A 27,915-nucleotide genomic window follows, 5' to 3' on the forward strand; every position below is an offset into this window, starting at 1 on the left:
CTAAGAATGAACAAATCTGATCTCTGAGACAAGTCAGTCAACTAAGGAAACCAGAATTTTAAATAGGTTACCAGGAAGATAAATAAACATCACGATATAAATACAGGCATGAATGAACTATCAGGGCTCCATTAAAGCACTAAGAACTCACAGAGGCAAAAGTATCAGTCTGTTTGATAGTCTTTTTTTTTTTTTTCCAAGACAGAGTCTTGCTCTGTTGCCCAGGCTGGAGTGCGGTGGTGCAATATCGGCTTACCGCAACCTCCGCCTCCCAGGCTCAAGTGAGAGTAGCTGAAATTACAGGTGTGCACCGTCACGGCCCCCAGCTGAGTTTTGTATTTTTAGTAGAGACTGGGTTTCACCATGTTGGCCAGGCTGGTCTCGAACTTCTGGCCTCAAAGTGTTCAGCCCACCTCAGCCTCCCAAAGTGCTAGGATAACAGGCATGAGCCACCGCACCCAGCCAATCTGTTTGATATTCTGTTTGTAGCTCTGTGAGCTGGTGAGATGGCTAGGGGTTCTCCCGGAATACCTGAAAGTGTAGTTGTACTATAGGGGATGCTCTGCTGGTCCAGGGACAACAGCTTTCCTCTTGCTGCTGCTCTGATTCTTGTCTTGTTCTGTTTTTTTTTTCTTCTCTCCATCTTTCTGTGTGCTGTTTTCTTCATTCTGAGCATGGTCCCCAGTGTCATCATCTTTCAAGATGTATAACTTGTTCATCCTCTCGCCGCTGCTGTTGCCATTCAGATTATTTTATTGTAATATTTTTACGATGTTGTCTTATGTTAGTTGTTTTAGGAATATACTCTTTTTTATAGTCATATTAACTCCAATTATGTAAATATAGCTCACTGTCGCGGTGTTTAGAACCCCACTCCCTTGTTTTTGGATTATTTTGATTAATCTTTATATTTTCTGGAATGTGAATTGTGTAGGATATATTGAAGAAGGGAGGTATGTGGCTGATAGACTTTCAGTTCTAGAATAACTTTCTTTTAACTTTAAACATATAGCAGGTCCTCAAATAACATTTTGTTATAATGTTAATGAGAAAGTGTTCAAGGCAAATATTCTGTCTTCATGAAAGAGTTGAGTCATTGTAGTAAGAGACAAGTGGCCAGGCCTAAGACAGCAAATGATCAAGTTCCCCTCTCTATGGGTCTCCCTGGAAGCATCTGTGCAGCTGGGCTGCTATGCACATGGGTGCTTCTGAAATCAGACTATACTTGTAGCACAGGCATTCACAGAATGTTTTCTTTAAACCGAACTGTCCAGTTCTCATCATAAGTTTTCTGCATATTTATTACTCAAAAGGTCAAGTAACTAAGACCTCTGTTCTTTTAAACCAAATCTTCTGTTTTCTCCTCGGTCAGCATTTTCTTCACCCAGAGCTCTTCTGTCCTGCAGCTAGTTTGGGGAAGGGTTGCTCCCCACACTCTGCTTTCAGATGTAACATGTTAGTTGGTCATTGTTGTAGTTGATTACCTTCCCATGAGTTAGTATGTAGTATTTTCTTCATTCTTCACTGTCCTAGCTTTCTAAGTGGAATTGAAATCAAGTGTGAATCCACTGGGGCATGTTGCAGTCATCTGATAATAATTAAAAAATATTTCCCACACAAATCAGAAGACCAGCAGTTATAAAGTAGACTATAGCATCTTGTGTAGACTCCAGCGTACATTTCACATTATTCCTGGTCATGCAGTAGGTTCTGAAGAAAAAAGAACTATGGATAATCAGTTAAAAGAATGACAGATTCCCTGATGTGCTGATCAGTAGTAATACCTAATTTCGATTTCGAGTGTACTATAATGGATTACCATATAGATGCAGCTGAGCACTGAGCATTAAATAGAGCCGTGTGTTTTTCAGAAAAGTAATATTTATTCACACTGTGTGGCTTTCTTGATTTTTTTTTTTTTTTGTATTTTACTCTCCAGTGAAACTACAAACACGATGTCAATAGCTTATGTGGTATTCACAGCAGTATAGCTTAGAATATTGGCTGCAGTAGAAGAAATGCCAGATTGTATTTGCCCCAGTAAAGGTAGGCTTCATCTAGGGCTTTCTGAGGGACAGGCTTAGCATTTGGACATAGATAGTTGTGTTGGGCTTTATTTTTATTGACCTCATAGACTTTAAACAATGGCCCTTGCAATATTTGGGTACAAAAAGAAGCATCAGTGTGGGTAATGTTTCAGCCTTTGACTTGTTGTGTAAGATTTTGTCCATTTGGGAATATTCTTAGTAGCTCAGATATTAGGCATGCATTTCATATCCAGACCTTTTTGAGTGTTTTTAAAGTCCATCCATTTTGTGAATCTGAAAACTTACCCAAAAGTGATGATAATGATAGGCTTGACCTCAGAATAAGTTGGAAATTACTTTTGTGGCAGACTGACAGTATCTAAGCATATAGATATACATCGTCTTGCTGTATTCTGTGTTTTTCTTTGTTGTGTGCTAACAAAAGAAAACGAAATCAAGAAGACCAATATGTATTTTGGAAAACTAAAAAGCATGATTTTCACTGCCCAATTAGTTTCCTGACTAAATTAAAGATCTGAAGAACAGTGGGTATATCAAGCATTCATCTAATCTAAGATCTATTCTGAATCTTTACTTTTCTCAGCATTTCCTATATGAAATGTTTAAGTGGCAAGATGGGGTCAGAATATGACCCTGGGATGTAGCTGGGCTGCCAGGTCCCTTAAAGGAGAATGGGTGAGATAATAGGACACCAAGTCACTGCTGTGCCATTTGCCCAGGCACAGTGAACTGCATGGAAGGAAGCACAGAAAGCATGGGGAGAACTCAGTGGGACCAGGCTTCCATCAGCGTGAGGTAGCAGCCAGCTGTTGAGAAACTGCCAGTAGAGAAGCCATGTCTCTCAAGTAGGGGGCCCGTCTGTTAGAACTTCAGCTTTCCAATGTGATGAGAATATTCTAATTAATAATTTGAAGATTATTGTGGCACACATAGAGATGGGCTGTACATATTCCTCTTCAAGAAAGAATGTGCTGCCCAGCTACAAAAGTGGCATTAGCTGATGGTTTCTAGCTCTTCACACCTTTGGCTTTCCATCCTTGGTCATACTCTTTGCATCATGGCCCCAAGCCAGTAACTGCCAGAGGCAGTTGTACAAGGGCCTTGCCATTTCTGGTCACACTGGACTCCTTTCATCTTTGCTCTGGAGCTTCCACTAGGCTGGCAGAGATTTATCAGCTCTGCCTCATGGTCTGAGGCTCCTTTGTCCAATCTTGCTGCCGTCTTTTCCCTTTCACAGGTGTTAGTCCTCAGTAGGCCATTTGTACTCCTGTCTCCTCCATTGCAGCACGTTTTCCAGAAAACTCACCTTGCTATTATCATTAATTTTTTATCAAAGATACAAAATTGGGGTCTATAGTAAATTTTTCTGTTAAGAGGAAGTTTGAGTTAAAGAACCAGAGGATCTAACTTAGATGCAGGTGCAGGCTTGTCTTCATCTCTTGAGTCTGGTGATCCCCAGGCCATCTCCAGATTGTGTTCATTTGTGGCCCTAGAGTTGCTCAATTGGCCTGGCAGCCTAACTCCTGAGACCCTCATTCTTTTTCTCAGTTCCAGAGTCTTTGCATTTCTTGTTCTAATCTCTTTGCTTGTGATCTTTTTCCTGTAGGTTGTAACCCAACTTGGGTTCTTGATCCTATGTGCCCATGGGGATGTTTGAGTTTAGGTTCTGTTGGTAAGACAGTGCTCACGTGGGTTCTTATTAAGATATTCTGTAGAGAGCTGTTTTACTTATTCTGATTCCCTTTTAATGTAATGTAATTTGACATAACAACCCAGTTTTTATATTTAGCTCCTTTTTTTGTGTTATTCATCTAAAATTAATGTTAGAGCATATTGCAAGGGGAAGACTTATTTTGATTTTTTTCCCTTGAAACAGCCAATTTACTTCTGTACAATTTATAGATGGATCTGTCATGCCTGGCATTTGGTGTCTGGCTTACAAAGGTTGCGTGTTCTCAAGGCAAGAGATTAATAGTGAGCTCACTTTATTTAATATTGAAGTCATTTTGTTATGTGACATTAATTTCCCCACATTTTCTAATATGTTTAACTTTTTAGAACTAGTTGTGCATATAAATACTCTTAAATGTTTTTAATCTTTATAATAAATAAGCATACAAATAGCTGGCATATCAAAGATTTCTCCTGGGATTCAAGCACATTAGCCTCTGGCTTTTGCTTTACCTTCATTTTACCTTCTTAGCAGAGCTCCCTTAGCTCCTGGATACCTCCAGAGCTTCATCTTATCTTATTTTAAACTCTCTCAAAAGAGAGCTCTCATATACACACAGCTTCAGCCGCTGCCTGTATCTGTTACCGTCCAAATCCTGCCTCTGTACTCCAGACCCATTTACACATTTGCCTAGAAGAACGTTTCCAGTAAGGTCATCCTTTGACACCTCAAATGGCAGGATGTCCAGAATCAAACTTGATAGCTTATTCTCCTCGGGTCTAAGATTGCATCTGGATTTGATCTCTCGGATAAAGGTGTTGCCATCTACAAAGCCACTGGGAGCCATGGAGACCTCCATTTACTACAGCCCCTCTACCCACTTACCCTGACAATTTTATCTGCTGCATATCACTATTATATGTTCTCTTTACCTGGCCGGCCTTGGTCCAGGCCTTCTTATTTCTCCTCTGAAATTCTACCATTGCCTCTCTTTAGTGATTGTGTCTGCCTCCCCTCTCAGCTGCCTCCAGTTCACCTCCAGCTGAAACCCATTCAGGGACCACACTGCTCCCATGAGGACATTAAGCCCCCAGCCTCGCCTGCCTCTCCAGGCCCATCTCCTCCCCTTCTCACTGCCTACCAGCCAAACTGACCCTCCTGCTGCTGTGGTTCCTGTAAGGCATCAAGCTGTCTTTGCCTTCTAGCATTCTCCCATGGTCTTCCTTCTGTCCCTATCCACTAGGCAAATTTAATTCATCTTCTAAGTCTCAGCTCAAGTGTCCTCATTTCCAGGAAGCATTCCATGAAGCACCTGCTGAGGTGAAGCCCTTTCCCCCTTACTTCTGTAATATTTCGTGCAAACGTCTGTCACGTTTTTTTTTTTTTTAATTTTTTTTTGCTAAATGATATTCTTTTCTTTATCATCTCTCTTGCCCACTATTCATGAAATCTTGGAAGGATTACATATTTCATTTATATTTATTTTATTTTTCAAGAGTGAAGTCTGTTGTCTGGTGTGTAGGTGTTTTTCACTCAATGGGATTTGGAATGCATGTGGGTGTGTTTTGTTAGAATTATCATGTAGTAACATTAGATATGAGATACCTTTCAGAGTTATGGGCTTGAAAGATAAGGTGACTTGAATAGACTTTCTCAAAAGAATACATAGATACATTTGGCCAACAAGTTTATGAAAAAATGTTTGACATCACTAATCATCAGGAAAATGCAAATTAAGATCACAATGAGATGTCATCTCACACCTGTTAGAATCACTATTATCAAAAAGATGACAGGTAACAAGTGTTGGTGAGGATGTAGAGAAAAGGAAATGCTGGTATACTGTTGGTGGGAGTGTAAATTAGTGCAGCTATTATGGAGAATAGTATGGAAGTTCCTCAAAAAAACTAGAAATAAAATTACCATATGCCCCAGCAATTCCACTTCTGGCTTTATGTCCCAAGGAATTAAAATCAGTATGCAGAAGAGATATCTGCACTCCCGTGTTTATTGCAGCATTATTCACAGTAGTTGAGATACGGAAACAACCTAAGTGTCTATCAGTGAATGAATGGATATAGAAAATGTGGTATGAATACACAGTGAAATACTATTCAGCCTTATAAAAGGAAATGCTGTGATTTGTGACAACATGGTTGAACCTGGAGGACATTGTTGCCAAGTGAAATAAGCCAGGCACAGAAAGATACTGCATGGGGCTGGGTGTGGTAGCTCACGCGTGTAATCCAAGCACTTTGGGAGGCTGAGGTGGGTGAATCCTGGGGTCAGGAGTTCGAGACCAGCCTGGCCAACATGGCGAAACCCCCGTCTCTACTAAAAATACAAATATTAGCTGGGCGTAGTGGCAGGCACCTGTAATCCCAGCCACTTGGGAGACTCAGGCAGGAGAATCACTTGAACCATGGAGGCAGAGGTTGCAGTGAGCTGAAATCACGCCAGTGCGCACCAGCCTGGGTGACAGAGTGAGACTTTGTCTCAAAGAAAAAAAAGAAAGATACTGTGTGATCTCATATATATGGAATCTACAAAAGTCAAATTTGTAAAAGTTTGGGGATATTCTTAACTATAATTCTAAAACTTAATAGTTTTTTTGGCCATTAATTTCATGAAATCCTTCCACCAATTTCATTTTCTTGTCTCACTGAGTTGTTTACAGTCTCATTCTCTTTGTTTTCACTTTTCTTCCCAATCTCGTTCTTTGTCCAGAGGCTAATAATGATTATAATGAAAATGGGAAGGAGATGGTGAAAAAGAAGAAACCTGGGGAATCTGTCATTTGGGAAATTTTTATTTCAATACTTAAGAAATGGCTATTATTTAATTAAGATAAAAATAACATTTTAGGTTTTTTCTTGTTTTCTTTTGGAGGGAATTAAACTTGGGACAGTGATCTCTTTAAAACATTCAGGTAAGAAAGCTTGCCTGGGGCAAGTGAAAGAAAGTGTCTCATAGGAATACAGCATAAAGTGCAGTATTTATGTTATTGTAAATAGTTTCCTTTTCCTCTTCTAGAACTTACCTCTAGTGAGTAATATGGGCCTGTCATGAAAATGTGTAATTTCGTTTGTTGTTTATTTTCTTTATATCTTTTTTTGATAGAAAATACTGCAGTTTCTACCTGAACGAATTTTCTTTCGATGGCATTACCAGAGTATAGGTAAGAACAATTAAAAATTTTTTAGTAATATGAATTTCTTCCAGTTGAATTTTCAGTAATGTTTTATATAATTGATATCATCAAGATAGCTTATAGAAAGGAATATTAATAAGAGTATGGTATTATGGTCATGAAAACCAAGACAAGTTCAACCCTGACTTTGGAGACAAATATGTCTATCTCTTCCTCTGTGTGCTCCTTAGAGTATAGTTCATAGGCGAGCAGCATAAGCCTCACCCAGAAGCTTGTTAGAGATGCAGAATCTCAGGCCCCAGCCAGACCTCCTGAATCACAGTAGTGTTTATATATATATATATATTTTTTTTTTGTTGTTGTTGTTGTTGTTTTGTTTTTTGAGATGGAGTCTTGCTGTGTCGCCCAGGCTTGAGTGCAGTGTTGTGTTCTCGGCTCACTGCAACCTCCGCCTCCCGAGTTCAAGTGATTCTCCTGCCTCAGCCTCCCGAGTAGCTGGGATTACAGGCATGTGCCACCATGCCCGGCTGATTTTTTTTTTTGTATTTTTAGTAGAGATGGGGTTTCACCATGTTGGCCAGGCTGTCTCGAACTCCTGGCCTCAAGCGATCCACCCGCCTCGGCTTCCCAAAGTGCTGGGATTATAGGTGTAAGCCACTGTGCCCGGCCAAGAGAATTCTTGTTCTTTAAGCCTGTATCATTGACTGAAAATTATTCTCTTTGAATGCTTTAGGATGTGGCATTGAGAGGAAACTTGAAATAAAGCAAGTTACCACAGTTGCCTTTTCTGTCCAGCTTTTAACATCTAACATCTCATCCCACTCGAATATACACAGCACAGCTGGAGTAAATCTGGGAAATCAATTGTGAATGCTGCCTTCTGTTTTAAACAGTGTCTCCTTTAACCCCCTGCCGTACCAGAGTCTAGCATTTCCTACAAGTTTTCTTACTTACCAGATGATTGTATTTGTGGAGAGTGTGACCTTATAATGGAATCTAACTCTGTTTGATCATTCATTCATTCAAATATTTGTTGCGGGAGAGACATTTGTGTGCAAAGTTCTGGGACAGAATCTAAGAATGTATCACCATTCTTGTATAGGCTTTTTGCCCAGTCAGGGGGATAGATGAGCAAAATAATTACAGCAAAATTGTCTCTATGAAAGAAGTGTGATGATAACAAAAAAGAAAAGTTGAATAATTCTGTTCAGAGGAATTGAGGAAGGCTTCAAGAGAGGTAACTTTGATCTGAGCCTTGAAAGATGAACAGATGCAGTGTGGAAAGGGTTTGCTGGGTGGGAGATCAATATGTACAAAATTGTGGAACCTGACAGAATGCAACATGATTAGTGTATATTCCAAAATTCCGAATCCTAAATTTCATTTAGGATTATTTATGTGAAAATTGAATTGACTCTTATAGAAACGGAATTATTTGAAGTTATATGTTCTTAATTTAAAAAAGTGTATATGTCAGTTGAACCAAATGTGTAAATCATTACTTTAAGATAGTGCCTTTATCTTTAAATATTTCAAATACACAAAGAAAGTTTTCCTTTAAATTTTAGAGAGTTCTCCATTGCATTTCTGCTTGAGACTTTCAGCTTGTGTTTTTAAATTAAAGTAAAAATAAAAATTTAAATGTAAGGTATAATCTAAAGAGACATCATGGGGATTTGTGGTGCTCCATGGTACCGTAGGAATGGCTGACAATGAGAAATAACTGCATGCAGTATTTTTTATCTGTGCTACATATAATCCTTCTTCAATTTTGTTTATATCATTTGTATGAAAACTATGCTCATTTTCTTTAGATAGCACTTTAGAATGTCTGAAGATTAGTAGGCTCTTCACAGCATGAATAAACTTATTAGGACTATGTGTGAAAATTAATTTGCATTTGTGTTGTGAAACTATGTGTCTAATAGTCAGTGTGTATTATTATTTTAATTCTGCCTAATACCACATAAACTGGTTAAAATTGCTGGTACAAGTAGCTTTTTACCCAGTTTGGCAGCATCTTAGCAAGAACAATGACTGGGGGCCTCAGACTCCTCAACTGAGATTGCCAAATACTGGGTTTCCTGAGCCATGTAATAGCAGTATGTGTTGTTTATCTGGTGTGCAGAACAAGCTGTTGCTGTAAAGTGGTCAGAATGAATAATATTTCAGAATGCTGAAATATGGGCATTTGCATGTAAAATTATCCACGTTTATTACTGATGCTTATATATTTAGAGTCAAACAGGCTCTTTTCAGACAAATATATTTTTGCATGATAATCATATTGGGTGGAAATTGGTGTTGACACAGGTCCACATTTCTTCTACAGTGATCTTTACTAGATGTGCTTTGGAATCAGGCGTTGTCAGATTTTAGAATGACAATGTGGTGCGTTGATGTACAATGAAGCAAATAAATTAGAACATCAAGACAATCTTAACATAACACTTCCAGTGGTCTGGGCAGCGCCTTCTCCTCCCGGCCCCAACTAAGCAAGTTATTATTCCTATAGCTTAAGATAAGAATATGTACCATTAGTGGAATATCTACACACAAGATAGCCTTATTTGGGTGTTGCAGGCATATGAATTCAGATTAGATTCTGTCCACTAATGACTTACACAGAAGAACTTCAGTTTTCCTATAATCTTTTGGATTTTGAAATGGTCCATAAGAGATTATGGATTTGTAATTATATGCATATATACCTCACTGTACCTATTGAATTATTTCCAGTTTATTTGGATTTTTAAAACTGTTACCATTAGTCAGTCCAGGTCTTAACTGAGTTGTTGTAGAAACTTAGAAACTATAGGGAAATACCAGGTATCAAAGGAAAGGAATATGCTTTAAATATGTCCTCAGCATTGGCATCCTGACTTTTACAAAACCTCCGAGTCTTGGGCAAGGAGGGGCCTTCTCACCAACCAGTGTCTGATATTCTAGGTAGCAAATATTCCTTACCTACTAGGGAGAACACTCCTATACTAATGTCTTACTAATTAAATGTTACTGCAGCTGGTGGGGGACAAAGTATTCTGAAATGTTGGGTTAAAACCTTGAAGTTGTGGTTATACACCACTGATGCGGTATGCTTCTTGTCCCGCACTGCAAATGACAGTGTCTCTAAGCAGAGAAACCTAAAATAGGGCAACTGCTGTATTCTATGAGTCTCAAAAGCCACATTTTATCCTGAGAAGGAAGAAAATAATTTGAAACATCAACCACCACAGTGCTTGAAGTCTGTTTCTTATCATGTCATCTTATTTTGTCTGTAGAAAACAGAGACATTCTATTTCTCTTAAAACTGCTTTTAAAGGGAAGAGATAGTCTGCGGTTTCTCTTTGTTTTGGTTTTTAATGGCTGGCTCCTTGCTTTAAATCGTTGAATGAGGAAACATATTTGAACTCGTAAGTTTTGCAGTGTGAAATGAACATGGGTTCATTATTCCATCTGGAGGTATTTCTTCAAGTGATGTTTGTAGAGCAAGATGACCAGGGGAGTGGTTGGCACAATACTCATGAGCTCTGCATTGTATGCTAATATACAACTCAACTGTTTGTAAATTTCCATTACTGACTGCGAAAGAAAAAATTGTTTATCAAATTTTTTGTGAAGTCATTTTTTAGGCCAGTAAATCATGGTGGATAAAGGTGACTGCTTGACATCTCATTTCTGGGCAATAATTAGAACTGATAGAGAGTGAGGCAATGGCAAAGAATGGCACTGGCAGCAAACCAGGGATATTTGGTATAAGGGCAGGCTGCGCGTCGTCAACACAGGACTTAAGTTATATGTGTGTTCACTTTAAGAAGGCTTACTGCTCTGGAGCCTCTAGAAGGCAAGTTTCCTATCCCATTCAGTGTACAGTGCTGTGCCCCAACTCAATAATTATTTGTCAGGTAGGCAGAAGGATATATTTTGTATTAGAGATGTTTTATATAAAAAATGTTAAAAATGAATAATCCCTAGGTTTAAAGGAGTGGGGTTCAGTTATTGGAAAGTTCACATATGTGCAATACCTCATATGTTTTTTACGGGTCATTATTAAATCTAGTTTGTTCACCTAGGTTTTTTATATACATAGTGTAAAAACCAAGGGCCTAACTAAGCTGAAAATTCGTTTTTTGCTTTTTAAGTGTATTCCAGGCTTTGTGCTGGGACTAACCAGTGGCCCCACATTGCCTGGGATGTGAACATAGCCTCTGACCAGTCTCATTTCTCAAGGTCCCTGCTGCCCACTGGGTCCTAACTTTTCCTTGGGAGCCTGAGTCTGGCAGCTTTCCCTGGTCCCCTCATTCAGACCATACCATACCTCACTCTTCCTGAGAGAGCAGGGTTTCCCTGTGCACTTCACACAGGACTCCCTCAGAAGTGTATCACAGCCAGGCTGGGTGAAATCAGGGACCCCACATGCCTCCATGTTCAGCAGGAGATGTCTGGAACTAATGCCCCTGGTAGCTTAGGGGCCAACTCACCTGGTGTTTTTCCATGCCCTCTCAGGTTGCTTTTACCATTACTGCTCTGTGCTTCTTCCCCTCCCAGGCACTTCTTTGTGTTTTGCCCTCTGGGGGGTCCTCTTCTTGCGTTAAACAATAGCCCTGAAACCTCAGCCTCTTTCTTTCACCTCCCTGACCACCTGAAACCTGACTTTTGTCTGAAGCTCTTCTGTCTCTCTCAGGAGTGGGGGTGAGATCATGGTCTTTCTTTTCTCCCATGCCAATTCTAGACATCAGCCACCATTCCCCTGTGGAAACCTCTGTCCCTTTTACATGCTACCTTCTACCTCCTGGTTGCTGCCATATCTTTTGACCTCCTGCTCACTTGCCTTCCCCCCATCCCCCATGGCTTTGTTCTCTCCTAGCCCTTTTCCTTCATGCCAAGTTACCCATCAGCCCCCACCCCAATCCTCTGTGCCTCAGTGGCTTCAGACACTGATCTCTATCTGACCACGTCCTCCATTCTCCTGATCTTTGACCCAATCACTTCCAGGTCGCCTGATCTTTTTTTTCTTATATTAAAAAATATATATTTATGGGGGGTGGTTAACAATTTATACGCAGTAAATTACATATATTTAAAATGCACATTTTGATAAGTTTTGACATAGGTATACACATATGAAATCATTAATATCATCAAGATAATGAACATAGGTACTACCCCCGAAAGTTTCCTCATCCCCCTTGGTAATCCCGCTCTCCCATCTTTCTCACCTCATCCCCCAGTCCCTAGGCAACCATTGATCTGCCTTTCTGGCCCTTGTAGACTAGCTTGCGTTTTCTAGAGTCTTACATAAGTGGAATCATGAAGTAGGTACTCTTCTTCGTTCGGCTTTTTTCACTTGGCATACTTATTTTAGGGTTTATTTATATTATTTCATGAATTAATAGTTCATTCCTTCTTATTTCTGAGTAGTACAGTATTCCATTGTGTGGATATATCATAATCCCATAATTTATTCACGTACTGATGATCATTTGGATTGTTTCTAGCATCTGGGGCTATTATAAGTAAAGCTACTATAAACATTTATGCTCAAGTCCTTGTGTGAACATACGATTTCCTGTCTCTTGGGAGTGGAATGGCTGAACCATGTAACAGTGTATGTTTAACTACTAGACTGTTTTCCAAAGTGGGTTGTACCATTTTATATTCCTACCAGCAGCGTAAGAGCTCCACTTACTCCACGTTCTCTTCAACATTTGTTATGATCAGTCTTTTTATTTTAGTGATAGCAGTATCTCATTGACTAATAATAATAATCTTAAGCATCTTTTTATGTGCTTATTTGCCATTTCTTTGTCTTCTTTGGTGAAGTTCAAATCTATTGCCCATTAAAAAAAATCTCAGATAGATGCCTTGGAAATATTTTCTCCCCATTTCTGGCTTGTCTTTTCATTCCCTTAATAGTGTTTTTGGAAAAGTTGAAGTTTTTAATTTTTAAGAAATCCAGTTAATCAGTTTTTTCTTTTATGGATTGTGCTTTTGGTGTCATGTGTAACAAATGTTTGCCTAACCCAAAGTCACAAAGATCTTCTATGTTTTCATATAGCAGTTCTATAGTTTAGGTCTTTGATCCATTTTGAGCTAATTTATGTTAATTTCAAATTTTTAGTGGAATGCTGGGTCCTCATGCTTAGTGTGGATCTTGTAGTGCCAGTTCTCTGTTCCTATTCCACTGGCCTCTTCTAGCAGGCTTGGCATACCATTAGCCCAGAGGGAGTTTCTCCCTTTCTTGCTCCTTGTTTGATGCTGATGGTGTAGTGCATTGTGTGTAATTTGGTTTGAAGCGTGATATTGAGAAGGAGGTTTTAAAAAATTAAAACTATATAAGAAAAGATTTCATAATGTTAAAGTTTTAGGTTAGAAATATCTGTATGATCTCCTGGCCTTAAAAATATTATTAAAAGATCTTTAAAAGATTGTTACTTGTTCAAAGAGAAATTGTCAAATGTGACAATTCTTACAATCTAAAATGAGAAGCAAAGAAATAGATTTTGAAAATATTATTGATGAATTTGCTTTCTTCAGAGCCAGGAAAGTAATACTATAATACATTTTTTGTTATAAATAAAATATTTAATGCTGTGAGTTTTAATACATCCAATTTTACATTTTTCAGCTACTTTAATGTTCTGTAAAAGAAAAAAACATTAAAAATACATAGAAACACACATACAGAAGTATACCCTTTTTCCTTTCCCTCTGGTTCCTATATGGTTCAGTGGAACATTAGTATTTAAAGATTTAATATTGTTCATTATGGATTCTTTGCATTTTTAAAATGCAATTTTTAAAAACCATTGCTTGAAAATATTTATCTTGATTAATGAGTTTTTTGGTATCCCTTAAATTTTTTTCAGAATCTACACTCTTCTCTCACTAGTCACAGCCCTGTTTTTACTGCCTCTTCAGAAGTAGTAAGACTTACATTCAAAGGATATATATGGCTAAAATGTAGTAAAAGTTAGCCAATAGAAATTAGAAATTCATAGAATCAGCCCAAGTAATTAGATCTTATTTACTTATTCTTTCAGTTATTCCCGTGGTCAATAAAGTGGCAACCAGCAGGGTTGATGAGGCACAGAAGAGGTGGGGTGGGTATAATTATAGTTTGGATAAGAAGTTTAAAAATCCAAACAGGCATGACATATATAGAGGAACTTAAAAATTAAAACAAAATGGGAAATGACTAGATAATGTTAAAGTAGAAATATCTTTGTGAACTTAAGGCCTTAAAAAATACCTACAGAGGGCTGGGCGCAGTGGCTCACACCTGTAATCTCAGGACTTTGGGAGGCCAAGGCGGGCGGATCACCATATGGTGAAACCCCGTGTCTACTAAAATACAAAAAATTAGCCAGGCATGGTGTTGCGTGCCTGTAGTCTTAGCTACTCGGGAGGCTGGGGAATGAGAATCACTTGAGCCTTAGAGGCAGAGGTTGCAGTAAGCTGAAATCGTGCCACTGCACTCCAGTTTGGGCTACAGAGTGAGACCCCATCTCAAAAAAAAAAAAAAAAAAAAAGCCCTACAGAGGCCAAGCAAGGTTCTCAGCTACTTATTACCAGTCCTCATGCTATGTGCCTCCACTGCACAAGTTTTTCTTGCTTATATTTTTTTTTTATTATTGAAAAAGAGTTCCTTAGAGAATAGCTGATGCCCTGTCCTGTGGGGAAAATGTGCTTACCACATACCGGGCTCTGTTCTGTGCATTTGTATATATTAACTCGTTTAAATCTCACTGTCAGTTGTCTGATAGGTACTATTGTCACCCCATTTTACAGATGAGAAAACTCAGGCATAGTGAGATGAAGTTACTAACTTAGGTTACAGTTAATAAATGCAGAACCTAGATTTGAACCCTAGCAGTCTAGCTTCTGAATCTGACTTATAACTGCTAAGCTGTACTGCTTCCCATGTACAAACGAGTTTTTCAATACAACAGAATAGACTAGATCAAATACATATGTATTAGTTTTCTGTTGCTGCTGTAACAAATTACCAGATAAATTTTAAAAAGTTTGGGACCATTGACCAATATGGGTCATGTGTTCTATATGTCTGCATGTAATGCCCTTTCTATATGTATTTTTCTCCTCTGTGTGTAGGGAACAGTGGTTATAGGCATCTGTAGGTAGTCCAAATACTTAAAAAACACCAACGGCCGGGTGTGGTGGCTCACACCTGTAATCCCAGCACTTTGGGAGGCCGAGGCGGGTGGATTGCCTGAGCTCAGGAGTTCGAGATCAGCCTGGCTAACACGGTGAAACTCCGTTTCTACTAAAATACAAAAAATAGCCTGGCATGGTGGTATGCACCTGTAATCCCAGCTACTCGGGAGGCTGAGGCAGGAGAATTGCTAGAACCCAGGAGGTGGAGGTTGCAGTGAGCCGAGATCGTGCCACTGCACTCCAGCCTGAGCGACAGAGCAAGACTGTGTCTCAAAAAAAATAAATAAATAAAGCACCACCACCACCAAAAACAAGCCAGACCCATCTTAAGAAGGGGAAGGACTAACACGCACCAATGGTCACACACAATGGCCAGGAGAAAGTATTTCCAAGAATATGTTGCAAGATGATGGATTAGCCAGATGGCTGGAAAGAGAACTGTCTGTGCAGACTTTATCATTAGGTTTCCTGGGAGGTTTAGTATCTGTTGGCTCTGCCAGCCACCATGAGGTCCTCATAAGGTGTAATGAAGCAGATGTTAAACTGACATAAAACAAGCTGTCCAAGAATGGATGAACATGGGGACAAAGAACAAGGCCCGAGGTTGAGGAAAGGTGTGGGCTAGATGGACACTTGAACCTTAGCTGTGACAGAGAGAGCCAGCCTAGTAAATTCTGGCTCTAGACCAAAAATTACTGGATACAGTTTGGTGAAGGGAGAAGTTGGGGAAGGGGAGACACATTCGCTTCCTTCACTCAAGCACAAATATTAGTTATTTAAGTGCTAGAACCTAGTCTGAGCCATGATGATGTGTTTCCTCCAAGCCCTAGTGTTAGGTGTTATGAACAGTAGAATCGTTCTAAAAGGTTCCTTCGGATTGCCAGTGATTTTGTTCTGGCTGATGAACTTCTAAAGAGTATGCATTTAATTATTATATATGTATTTATCTATGTAGCTGTGGCTCATATCAGTTGCCAAAACACTGACTCTCTTGTTAGAGGAGCTCTATGAAATTCATTGGTGGAGTAAATATGATTTGATATCTAATTGGTAAAGAGCTATCACAAACTTTTCATCAGAGGATCTGAGTAATTTTTTTCTTAAAAGATCTGAAATTTGACTGAGAGGAAAGTTCTCTTGCCTCAGATTTTCAGTATATTTCTGTTTTAAAAGGTCATCTCCTTTTTTGAGGTTAAGATCCCGTTTTAGAGGCTACATAAGATATTTAGGTGGGGTTGCCATCTCCATAGTGAGGTCATGAATACATTTATAGAAGACTTAGTAATAGTGTTCCATCCTCCTAAGAGAAGCTTTTCTCATTCTAGTGGGCTGCAGCACCAAAGTTTTTGTAGTTGACTGGAGTTCCGAGTCAGCGTTGATTCTGCCTCCTTGACAGTGACCAAAGCGCTCTGCTAGAGGATTTATTGATGGACCGAACCCCATAAATGTGGTTGTCATTGCCAGGAGAGAAACATGCCATTCTGAGTATTTGTAAAATGTTCTTGTAAAAATGTTTTGTGGGCAGTTGTTTTACATTATTTTTACCTTTAGAGATTTAAAAAAAAAAAGCATCCATTTTATGCATGACAAGAGATATATGCACATAATCCACTGTGGGCATTTGGCTTACCTTAATATCAATCATTTTGACTGTTTTAAAAGAATTCTGAAGAGATACATAAAGTACTTTTATCTTGAAAACGTCTTTCCCTCTGTGACATTGCTTTGCTTCTGAAGGTCAACCTTCTTCCTTTTATTTTTAAAAAGTATATTTTTGTCATAAGTACGTATTTTCTTAAAATAGATCTTTGATATGCATTTATATACTCTATTTATAATTCATTATTTTAAACTTTCAGGCTCAACTTTAAAGAAGCTTCTACACACTGGAAATTCTATTAAGGTATTTATTTTATTGTGTAATGGCATTTTTTATTACTCTTAAATTTGTTAATGCCACAAAGTAACAATGTTAGGGCATTTTGGAAAAAAAGATCTTTAGAAACCACTTGACTTAGTTTTAATTTTTAATTGAGAAATTATATTGTTAGGGTTTTGTTCTTACATCATAACTTATTGTGAGAGACATTTTAAATAGTATTAGGAGAAAATGGGTTGGGCTTCAGAGTTTAGAGTTCTGAGTTCTAATTCTGATTCTGCTGGGTATGGGTAGGGACCATGGGCAAGGCACTGACTGCTCCAGTTTTATCATCAGAAAAAGGAAGGGCAATCGCCCTCTAAGCTTCAGAGCTCACATGTTTGATTCTGTCCATCTTGGTAACCTGGTTGTTAAAATTATAGTTGCCTCTAATTAATTTTACTAATTATGAGAGCCATTGTGGGAGAAAAGAACAACAGGGTCTCACTCTTGAATATTTATTTGTGGCGGATTTATAGGTTAAAATTGGTTTATTTTGAAATGGATATGTCTTTTATTATAACATATACGTCTTGATGCTGAGATAAGATTACCCTAAAACATAAGTGGCAGAAAAAATTCAGCCTGGGATGAATATGTTATGAAAGGTAATTCATTTGGAGTTAATTAAGTTGTGCGAATGCCTTTAATAAGCTAATATATTGGTTGTTTTACATTGGCTTAAACAATCACAGCCTCTTAAAACTTGATATGTTAACTATTTCTCACATGTTGGAAAAAAACGAAGTGAGTTATTCCTAGCCTCACTGTAGATTCTATATTTTGTCTCTCTTATTTTAAGGAAATAGGCTTATAGTTAAAACCCATCAGGTTGTTAATCTCATGTTTATAATTACCCTTATTTATATTTAGTTCTCTTAAATACAGTTAACATATAAAAATTGGAGACTTGTGATAGAATTTCATAGAAACTTCCCTCTTGTTCAATTAAATATAATTTGATCTAGATATACATAGAGCTGGCCAGGCACAGTGGCTCACGCCTGTAACCCCAGCACTTTGGGAGGCAGAGGCAGGCAGATTGCCTGAGGTCAGGAGTTCGAGACCAGCCTGGCCAACATGGTGAAACCCATCTCTACTAAAAATACAAAAATTATCCGGGCATGGTGGCATACACCTATAGTCTCAGCTACTCGGGAGGCTGAGGCAGGAGAATTGCTTCCACCCAGGAGGCAGAGGTTGCAGTGAGCTGAGATCATGCCACTGCCCTCCAGCCTGGGCAACAGAGTGAAACTCCATCCCCCCACCCCCTCCCAAAAAAAGAAAAAAGATATACATAGAGCCTTCCATTCTTGTCTCTTCTCTTCTCTTCTCTTCTCTTCTCTTCTCTTCTCTTCTCTTCTCTTCTCTTCTCCCCTCTTCTCCTCTCTTCTCCCTCCCCTCCCGTCCCCTCCCCTCTCCTCTCTTCTCGGTCTGATGGCTGAATAGTAATGTTACCAGTCATTTTACCTGCTTGGGAGAGGAGAACAGGTGTGGGTGGGCATGGTGGTTTGTGCAGAACAGTGGTGGAGTCCAGGAGTGTGTTTGGAAGTACACTGTGAGTTTTCCCCGTTAATGGGGCAGCACTGTCACCAGCTGGGGTGTCTTTCCTAGTGTATTTTGGCTTCTATTGGGAGTCAGCAGAATATTTTTATTTATTTATTTTGGCTCTTCTCCACTTTTTGGTTTGGTTTTCTGGCAAAGCCTTGTGTTTGACTTGCAATATTCTTGCTCTGGTGGAGTCAGCACCACCTTGAATTAATTGAAAGGAGATGAGGCAGTCACTCCAGTTGCTGGCATTTGGAGCTCACTGCATCTTTCAGCTGCATGTGACATTTTTTCAACCTCTTTTGCTTATTTTTTTTATTGACATAATCTTTTCAGTCATTTAGGAATACAGAAATTGAGGGACATGTGCTTTTGAATTCTAGGAATGGGATAAATTTGAAGTGTAAAGAAAGAAAAAGGACACATCTCCCTATGTTGATGTTTTCTACAGCGTGATGCTTGCAATTCAGAGCATGGCAAAGATGTTGGAGAAATAGAATAGGGACATAAGGTATAAGGAGAGCTGCCCTGTCTCAGTGAGGTTATTTAGCTCCATGTCTTCTGATTCTCAAGAACATTATCAACATGGCATATTATAGTGATAGCACATGTAAATTTGGAAGGAGGTTATCTTTGTCATTGTTTTTATGGATAATTGAGGCCGTGGGTAATGTTGCCTTACAGAATAAGATACTATTAACAGGAAACACTTACATAGTGCTTACTGGGAGTCAGCCATTGTGTTATTTGGTTTACGTATGTTAACTCAGTCTGTATCATAGCCTTTTGTGGTAAATGCCTTATCATCCTTATTTTACAGATGGGGAGACTAAGGCATGGAGAAGTTAAGTGGTTCTCCATGGGTCCCAGCTAGAAAGTGGCAGAGCTTACATTTGAACCCAGGCACTTTGGCTCCGGAACCCGGGCTTTTAACTCTTGTGCTGTTTTACAGCATCTTTGCTTATTTGTCACTAAGTGAAGAACTTGGTTTACTACTTAACACACCTTTAACTTGTAGTTTTTCTTTCTCAAGACTGATGCTACATTGTAATGCATTTCTGTAAATACATGTGTTTCATTTTCATTGTTTTTAATTTTGTTTTTAGATAAGATGTGAAGGAATCAGGCTGTTTCTTCTGTGGCTTCAAGCACTTCAGACAAACTGTGCAGAAGAGCAGGTGCTGATTTTTGCTTGCCTGGTGCCTGGTTTCCCAGCAGTCGTGTCATCCAGGGGCCCTTGCACACTGGAGACACTCATCAATCCCAGCCCTAGTGTAGCTGATGGTAAGTTATGTTAGCAGATCTCCTATGTTGAAATTACTCTTGAACTTACATTGAGGAATTCTTACTTTTTCATTTTCTTGAATAGAAATCCTGATGGAGTTTGAAGAGGAATTATTCCCCTTTCATATTCACTGTAGATTCTTACATACCTTAGAATAAAAAGACTTGGAGCTTATTTTATATGAAATGATGACAGGAGAAATGTACTGAGGTGATGGAAGCAGGAATAGGAGGGGACAGATGTTGGCAGTAGCAGGAAGTAGAGACACATGGGAAGTCTGGACTGGTTTTCTGGCTGTTAATGAGATTAAACTCCACCATCCAAAGCTATTGTTTTTATTGTTCTTATCACTATTGTTCATAAGTGGACATTCATCTGCTCACCAGGATCTTATTCTGCCACTGTATTTTCCTGCAGCATCTATGGAAGGACAGTAGTGGCCTCATGGGACTATTAACGGTGGTCATTTGTGTCCTGTGAGTTTTCAAGGAACTTGCCTGTTGGGACCATTGATTTATCACTGTATATTGCGTTATTGCTCAATGACTGGCATTTGATCTTGGGCTGACCAAAGCAGAATTTGAACGGGAAAGAATGATGCAGCAGGAGAAGGCGCTTCGTGGGCATCTGGGCTGTGTTTCCAGGCCCTTTATACACACTGCCCTGGAGTGTGCTCCTCAGTGTGAGCAGCTTCAGTGGATGGAGAGATGTATTTTAATAGAGACCATTTTTAAAACCCTAAATTCTGTTTAAAATTTAACTTTGGTGAATGAGCTCTCATCATTTTCTGTCCTTTCAGTAAAGATATATCCAGAAGAAATCACTCCACTCCTGCCAGCCATATCGGGGGAGAAGATTGCTGAAGACCAAACCTGCTTTTTTCTTCAAATACTGTTGAAGTATATGGTTATTCAGGTCAGAGAAAAATTGTGACTATTTCAGTGATGGGTTTATTCTCAGCAGAAAGAGGAAATATTGCCTCTTTTCTCTCTGTGTATCTATGTTTTTTCCTCTTTCTTTTTCTTTGAGGTGATTTTATGTGATATTTCAGCAAATGCAGAGTTTGTGCCATTTTTTAGGTCACTTCAGCAAGACCAGCTGTATGTACTATTTTGTCAGTGTGTTTAAACCATTTTTCTCTCTTTACTCCTTTCCTACCCCTAATCTCTATGCTTGCAAGACGGGTTGAAGGAGGAGGCGGGCCCAGAGGCTGAACAGGTGGACAGGAATAGGCAGAGCAGACCAGGGGATCTGAAGGGAAGCACATGGAGCGATCTCCTTGTGCCATTGGCACAGGCCTCCTTTATGCCATGTATTATTTTTTCTCATATGCACCAATTGCATACAGAACTGAAGTAACTGGTTTATGATATTAATAGGAGATTTGTGACTTCTGGTCTAGATTTCTGAATAATAGTTAGCATAAAATGTACTGATTCTTTTTTCTCAGCAAATACTTCTCTTGTCCTTGAGTTCATCCTGGGTATTGTCCAGTATCTGTCTTCCCCTTCACAACTGAGTTGTTGAAGTAATAATCTCTACTGAGTTCACATCCTCATTCATGTTCTTTTGACACCCACTGTTAGCTGCCTTCTGCCCTGTCACTGCTAAAGTGGCAAGCCCCAAACCACAAGGGTTCTAGGGTCAGCCCAGAAGGAGGGCACACTTCAGGTTTTGCTCTCCTCGTTCTTTGAGGGGATTTGACTACCCCTCCTTTATGAGATTCTCTCCTTTTCTGATATTTTCTCTGGCAGTTCTCCTCCCTTCCTTTCACTCCTTTCTAGTTTTCTTTAGGGAACTGTGCTTTTCTCTGCTGTCTCTCAAGATTCAGTACTTGGCTGCTCTTTCTGAATACTCAGCAATTTTGTCCCCTTTCCTTGCCCCTTTCCCTTTAGCTAGCAACAGAAACACAGGACTTCAAAATCCTGAGAACCTGACTGGGGCATGCTTTCGTATTCTGGAAACTCCACATTTGAACTCTAATGGCCCATTCTAGATGCATCTCAAATGCCAGCTGTTCAGAAGTGTTTGGACATTCAATTTATCCCGGAAAATCAACAGAGTATCCAGAACTTGTGTCGGGGGCCTTGGGTTCTCATTCTAGGTGTGTCACTAATGAGTTGTGTGACCTCAGATAAGGTGGATGGAATTGATATAGGATAGAGGTTTGCATGCAGACTGTGAACTTCCGAATTGTGTGCAGAGTTTTAGGTGCATATCTGTGCCTCCCTTCTGCCTTCTTTTCTGTCAATTGAGATGAGTTCTCAGAGCACAGCTTTTGGCAGGTTATGGATTCTGAGTCCCGCTGCCCCTGTGGTAGCCAAAGCATCTCATCCCTTTACCTCAGGTGCTGCACAAATTTCATTTTCTAAGTGAGCATGTCAGAAAGGAGGTTGGGAAGCCCTGCTTCAGAGTGCTTTGTGATCTAACAAGCATCAAGAACCACCGACAGGTCTTCTCTAAGGGCCGTGTTTCCCTAAGTCATGTCTGGGGGTGACTGCACTTGTGTAACCAGGCTGTCCTCCTGGCTCCTGAGGGGTGGTCCCAGCTATTGAGCAGTTTTGGAGTGCTCCCACTATGCAAACACTGATGGGTTTTTGAGGGGGAGGATATTATCTCAACACTAGGAAAGATTTAAACTTAATCCATAGTGGACTGGCATGCCTGGTTTATCGTAGCCTTTGAATTTTTTTAATACGGAGAATGCATTTTCCAAGATTCCATGGCTTTTGCCTTTTGATATTGATTTTACATGTAGGTAACATTGGATGAAATTCTTGAGAGGGATTGTTTTTTTAATTTCTATTTATTGTAAATGGCCTTTTTCTGAGTTTAGAAAAAAGCACCTGATTGTTTGTGACTAAATATTTTAAAGGCACAAAGAATGTTAGATAATTACAAAAAATGTAGAGAAAAAATATGGGCATGATACTTTACAGCATGTTGTAAAAGATATGATATCATTGAGCAATTTGGTTCTAAGTAAAAATGCTGTTTTTAACATAGTTATGGTTTTGTTTTGAAGTATTCATTCCTGCCATCTTTTGAGCTTTGTTATTATTTCATTACATGATTGTCAATATTATTTGTCATTTTTTACATTTAGGTTAGGAATTTTAGTAACATAACAACACTTCAGTTCAGTATATGTTAATTTGAAATATAAATATACATATGTTCTTTTCCACATATTATCCAAAGGCTGCGAGCTTGGAGTGGAAGAATAAGGAGAATCAAGATACTGGTTTTAAATTTCTTTTTACATTGTTTCGAAAGTATTATCTTCCTCATTTATTTCCATCATTTACTAAGTTAACAAACATCTACAAACCTGTACTTGGTAAGTACTGTTGGAGCCGTGTATAGAGGATATCCAAAGGAAAGCAATGCAGTCTCTTTCAAAGTGACCTTTGATTATTTTAAAGTAAAATAGTCATTTTATTTTTGTATTGAATGGTAACTTTATTATTAAATGTTTAAAGTTTCTTAATAAGTAATTTTAGTTATTTGTACCAACTAAGATATACCTCAGCTCACAGCAGTAAAAGGGAACCGTGGCTCCTATACTCAGAAATAATTTGAAATGTATTTATGATATTTTTGGTATAATTACATTGTCTTCTTTTAATGTAAAACTCTCTGCATTTCCTAAAGTCCTTCCTTGTGGGTGGTGGGGTATGGTGACCTCAGGCTTTGCTCAGTGACTGGAGGCCAGCCCAAGGTAAACAGCTGCCATTGTATGCCTTTTATTTTATGCTGGGTCCTGCATCCAGCAGCTGCTACTGACAGGTGCTTATGGATAACCAAATTTTAGGTGATTGGACAAGCTATGGACAGTAAGCCCCAGAGGACTAGGAAACGGAAAGGAATTTCTAATTTGGCTCCTAATGTTTTTTTCTTCTTTAAGAAATGAGGACTCACAGGACAGAAGCATCCCTTAGAGTAGTAAAGGTTGGGGTTCAAATCTTCCTCTCCCTATCATTTAAAACAGGTAAAACTAGTTCAAATGAATAATTAAAAACAGTTTTGGAGGGGAAATGATGACACGAGATGTTACTCGTTTGGGGAACATGGTCACCTGATTCAGTTGTCTGTGCTCTGTGTGTTTCTATGTATGCGTACACACATACACACACACACACACACACACACACACACACGGGGAGAGAAGCCAAAACTTGGTGCATTTTGAAAGATGTAGAATTACTGACTTTTAGGTGCACTGGGACATGTATTTCTTTAGCTATATATGTGAATATTTTTTCAAAATTTGTTTCTGATTTTATATGTAGTCTAAGTTCATTTTAAAAACATGGTATATTGTTAATATTCCTAGATTAAAAGTTATTTGTTGATCATTTTTCTGCCTCATACAGGTATTCCAGATATACAAAAATTATTAAGATAGAGAGTTGAACTTATGGCAAGTAGTATCTCAAATCCAGTACCATAAAATTTTCATATTGATTATGGAATTTAAAGAATGAGAAATTGACTTCTTATTCAGTCTTTGGAAAAGGTAGCATTTGATGCCTCAAAGGTGAAATGTGACTTTCTGAATTCTTTTAAATATAAAGTAGATAATATTGATTCTGTTTCATTGGATTCATCTAAAGGGAAAAGGATATAAAACTCTAAAGTTCAGTGGATTTAATCACTGCAGTGTTAGATGTTAAAATACCTAAAATGATGTTTTAAAAGTTCATATGTACTTTTACATTTGTTCTAGCTATAAAATAAAATTAAATTAGGTATAATGTATGTGAAAAGATTTTTACTATTATAGTCTCATGTAATTTATCAAAATTGTTAAAAATAGCTGTTAGCTTAGTTTTTCCATAGCTGTATGTCATAGATACATATACAATCACCATCACCACTCAGTCAGATCACAAGGCGGAATCAGAAAGGAGCCTACCAAAAAAATGCCATTTTTAATAATTGTGGTCCTTCATTCTTAGTTGCTATTTAGACAACCAAAAATTGGATTTAATTGGAAACCAAAACATTTGTAGGGATTACATAATGTTATGATTTATTAACCTAATCAATCATGTGTTCTTTCTTCTGCCAGACATCCCCCATTTGAGACCAAAGCCTGTGTACGTTACTACAACTCGAGACAATGAGAACATTTACAGTACAAAAATTCCATATATGGCAGCTCGTGTTGTTTTTATTAAGTGGATTGTAACCTTCTTTTTGGAAAAAAAGTATCTAACTGCAACACAAAACACTAAAAATGGAGTTGATGTATTGCCTAAAATCATCCAGGTATGCCATTCATCATCTTTTTATCTGTTAATGCTTGTGTAATAAAATACACTGGAACATAGCCAAAGTTATTGATTATTAGAGTTATTGGTTCTTACAGGTTGTTGGTTATAGGTAAGTGATTTTATTGGCCTACCCTGTCTGTAATGCCAAGGTTTCAGAGGGAGTTGTGAGTTTGAATCACTTGCTGTGCATTGTTGGGACTGCCATGATGATGCAATCTCGGGAGCCATTCTGAGAAGATGGCTGTTGTGTGCACACTCCTGGCTCCTCCTCATTCTCCTCACTTGAGTACTAGTGGCCTCTGAGCATGAGAACAGAGGCCTGTCTTGCCTTTACCACGCCCCAATAGCTGGAAGGCACTTAGGAAACTGTTAGTGGCCCCCGGAGAGGACCTGTGAAGCTGCCGAGCGCCCTCTGGCATCTCAGGAGAGGGAAGTAGATCAGCAGCTCAGGATTTGGGGCTGGCTGTTGAGCAATGGTGGGGCCCCTAGAAGAGAAGGCCATCTCTTCCCTGAGGGCTTCAGAAGAGACCTCTGCTTGTGTGGGGCCGGCTGTGCTTTTTCTCTCTTGGCCTTGGTCAGCCATACACAAATGGGGGCTTTCCCAACAGGCTGAGTTGCTTAGGGACTTGGTGGAGTGCTACCATTTGTGGAGGTCAGAGAGCAGCCACTTCACTAAGGGATCATGGTGTTTTGTGCTCTTTTGTTTATTGTCCCCAAGAACAGGGATAGGAAGTGTGGTCCACTGACTGCAGATTTGCCGATGCCCTGGAAGTCCCAGAAGTCCAACCTAGGCCTGAGCTGAAAGAATGCACAGACCTGAGGAGGCAGATAAGTGGCTCTTGTGCTTCAAGGTTATTAGGAACCTTGATGGAGGAACACCAAACAGTCTAGAGCATGCGGCTCCACTGGGGAGAAGTCACTGAAGAGTTAGAGGAGAACTTATTTTTAAGATCCGAGGAGGTGCAGTTACAGTAAGAACAATGAAAGACTTGCTGAAAGAAAGTTTTAAGAAAACTTTAAGTGTCTTAGTTTAAAAAACTAGCAAATAAAATGAAAATGGTAATGATTATTGCTAAGAAAAAAATTAGTTTTCTAAAAAAATATCCCACCACAGTGACTAAAAATTTAGAGTTAGAAATCAGAAATTAGTAGACAAGATCTAAGTACAGGTCCCTACCTTACAAATATTAGGTGGGTGGAAGAAGAAGAGAATAATAAGAGTTTATCTGAACTGAAAAAAAGGAAAAAAAAAAAAGGGCGTGCCTCAAACTTAAAGGGTCTTTGAGTCACAGGAAAAATTATCAAGATACAAACCTAAACAGACATTTGATTTTCAGGAATTAAGAGACAGTAGTATAAGTTTCCAGACAGGTTGCTTCAAAGGAATGAGACTGAGATTAGTATTGAACATCTAATCAAATCTGCAATCCTGCAATCTCTTTCTGTCTCTCCTTCACACACATACACATTCCCCCACAGGATGTCAGTCAAGATTAAAAGAAAGAATCATTAATTAATGGTATTGGAATAATTGGCTAGAACCTTGCCTCTTACAACATACTGAAGCAAATGTCAGATTTATTTAAGGTCTACAATAAAAACAAAGTAATGAAGAAATGTAGGCTTGGTGCGGTGGCTCACACCTGTATTCCTAGCACTGTGGGAAGCTGAGGCGGGCAGATCATGAGGTCAGAGATCGAGACCATCCTCGCTAACATGGTGAAACCCCATCTCTACTAAAAATTAGCCGGGCATGGTGGCGGGTGCCTGTAGTCCCAGCTACTCAGGAGACTGAGGAAGGAAAATGGCGTGAACCCGGGAGGCGGAGCTTGCAGTGAGCCCAGATCACGCCACTGCACTCCAGCCTGGGTGACAGAGTGAGACTGTAAAAGAAGGGAAAATCCAGGAAAGTGTCTAGATTTGGGAAGTGGTAGACTACCTTAGGTAGAAATAAGACCCAGTAGGCTGGGCGCAGTGGCTCTCGCCTGTAATCCCAGCACTTTGGGAGGCCAAGACAGACAGATCACTTGAAGTCAGGAGTTTGAGACCAGCCTGGCCAACATGGTGAAATCCCGTCTCTACAAAAAATACAAAAATTAGCCAGGCGTGGTGGTGGGCGCCTGTAATCCCAGCTACTCGGGAAGCTGAGGCAGGAGAATCGCTTGAACCTGGGAAGTGGAGGTTGCAGTGAGCAAAGATTGTGCCACTGCATTCCAGTCTGGGCAACAGAGTGAGACTCCCATTTCAACAAAGAAAGAAAGAAAAGAAAGAAAGAAAGACAAGGAAGGAAGGAGGAGGGAGGAAGGAAGGAAAGGAGGAAAGAAAGAGAAAGAGAAAAGAAACAAGGAAAGAAGGAAAGAAAGAAAAGAAAAAAAAAGAAAGAAAGAGAAAGAAAGAGAGACAGAAAGACCTAGTAGCCATGGAAGAAATGAGGTTTGACTTTATTTAAAAAAAAATAGTGAAAGATTTCTATGTCAAAAGACTACATAAGGCCGAATCCAATCAATAGACTATGAAGTAACATTGTGACTATTAAAAGAGTTAGTATCTCTGCTATATAAAGAGTACCCACGGACTGGTAAGAAGACAACCCCACTGAAAAATGGACTAAGGTGATGAAAGGGCAGCTCATAGAAGGCAGACTACAAGGACCCCTGATTTCACCAGCAGTCAGAGAAATGCAGTTAGTTCTGAACCACAATGAGATACCTTTATTCACTTATCAGGCAGACAAAAATCTGTATGAAATTATGTGTAGGAAACTCAGTCATGCTCTTTGGTAAAGTTATGTCACATCTTAAGTGATTGTCACTCAGTTCAAAAAAGTCTTAAGGGG

The 27,915-nt window shown here is 39.1% G+C and overlaps 1 protein-coding gene across 3 annotated transcripts in view; it reads left to right on the forward strand.

Moving 5' to 3' along the window:
* RALGAPA2 (Ral GTPase activating protein catalytic subunit alpha 2) overlaps positions 1-27,915 on the forward strand; it is a 340,962-nt gene that overhangs the window by 53,837 nt on the left and 259,210 nt on the right. For all 3 annotated transcript variants that reach the window (XM_058432702.1, XM_032142466.2, XM_058432703.1), the window contains exons 4-9: positions 6,841-6,898; positions 16,909-16,952; positions 19,622-19,799; positions 20,600-20,715; positions 23,002-23,140; positions 24,875-25,074. In XM_058432702.1, coding sequence (XP_058288685.1) covers positions 6,841-6,898; positions 16,909-16,952; positions 19,622-19,799; positions 20,600-20,715; positions 23,002-23,140; positions 24,875-25,074 — 735 coding nt within the window. The remainder of the gene's footprint in view (positions 1-6,840; positions 6,899-16,908; positions 16,953-19,621; positions 19,800-20,599; positions 20,716-23,001; positions 23,141-24,874; positions 25,075-27,915) is intronic.

The sequence above is a fragment of the Hylobates moloch genome, unplaced genomic scaffold, assembly GCF_009828535.3.
Source record: "Hylobates moloch isolate HMO894 unplaced genomic scaffold, HMol_V3 SCAFFOLD_21, whole genome shotgun sequence".
NCBI lineage: Eukaryota > Metazoa > Chordata > Mammalia > Primates > Hylobatidae > Hylobates > Hylobates moloch.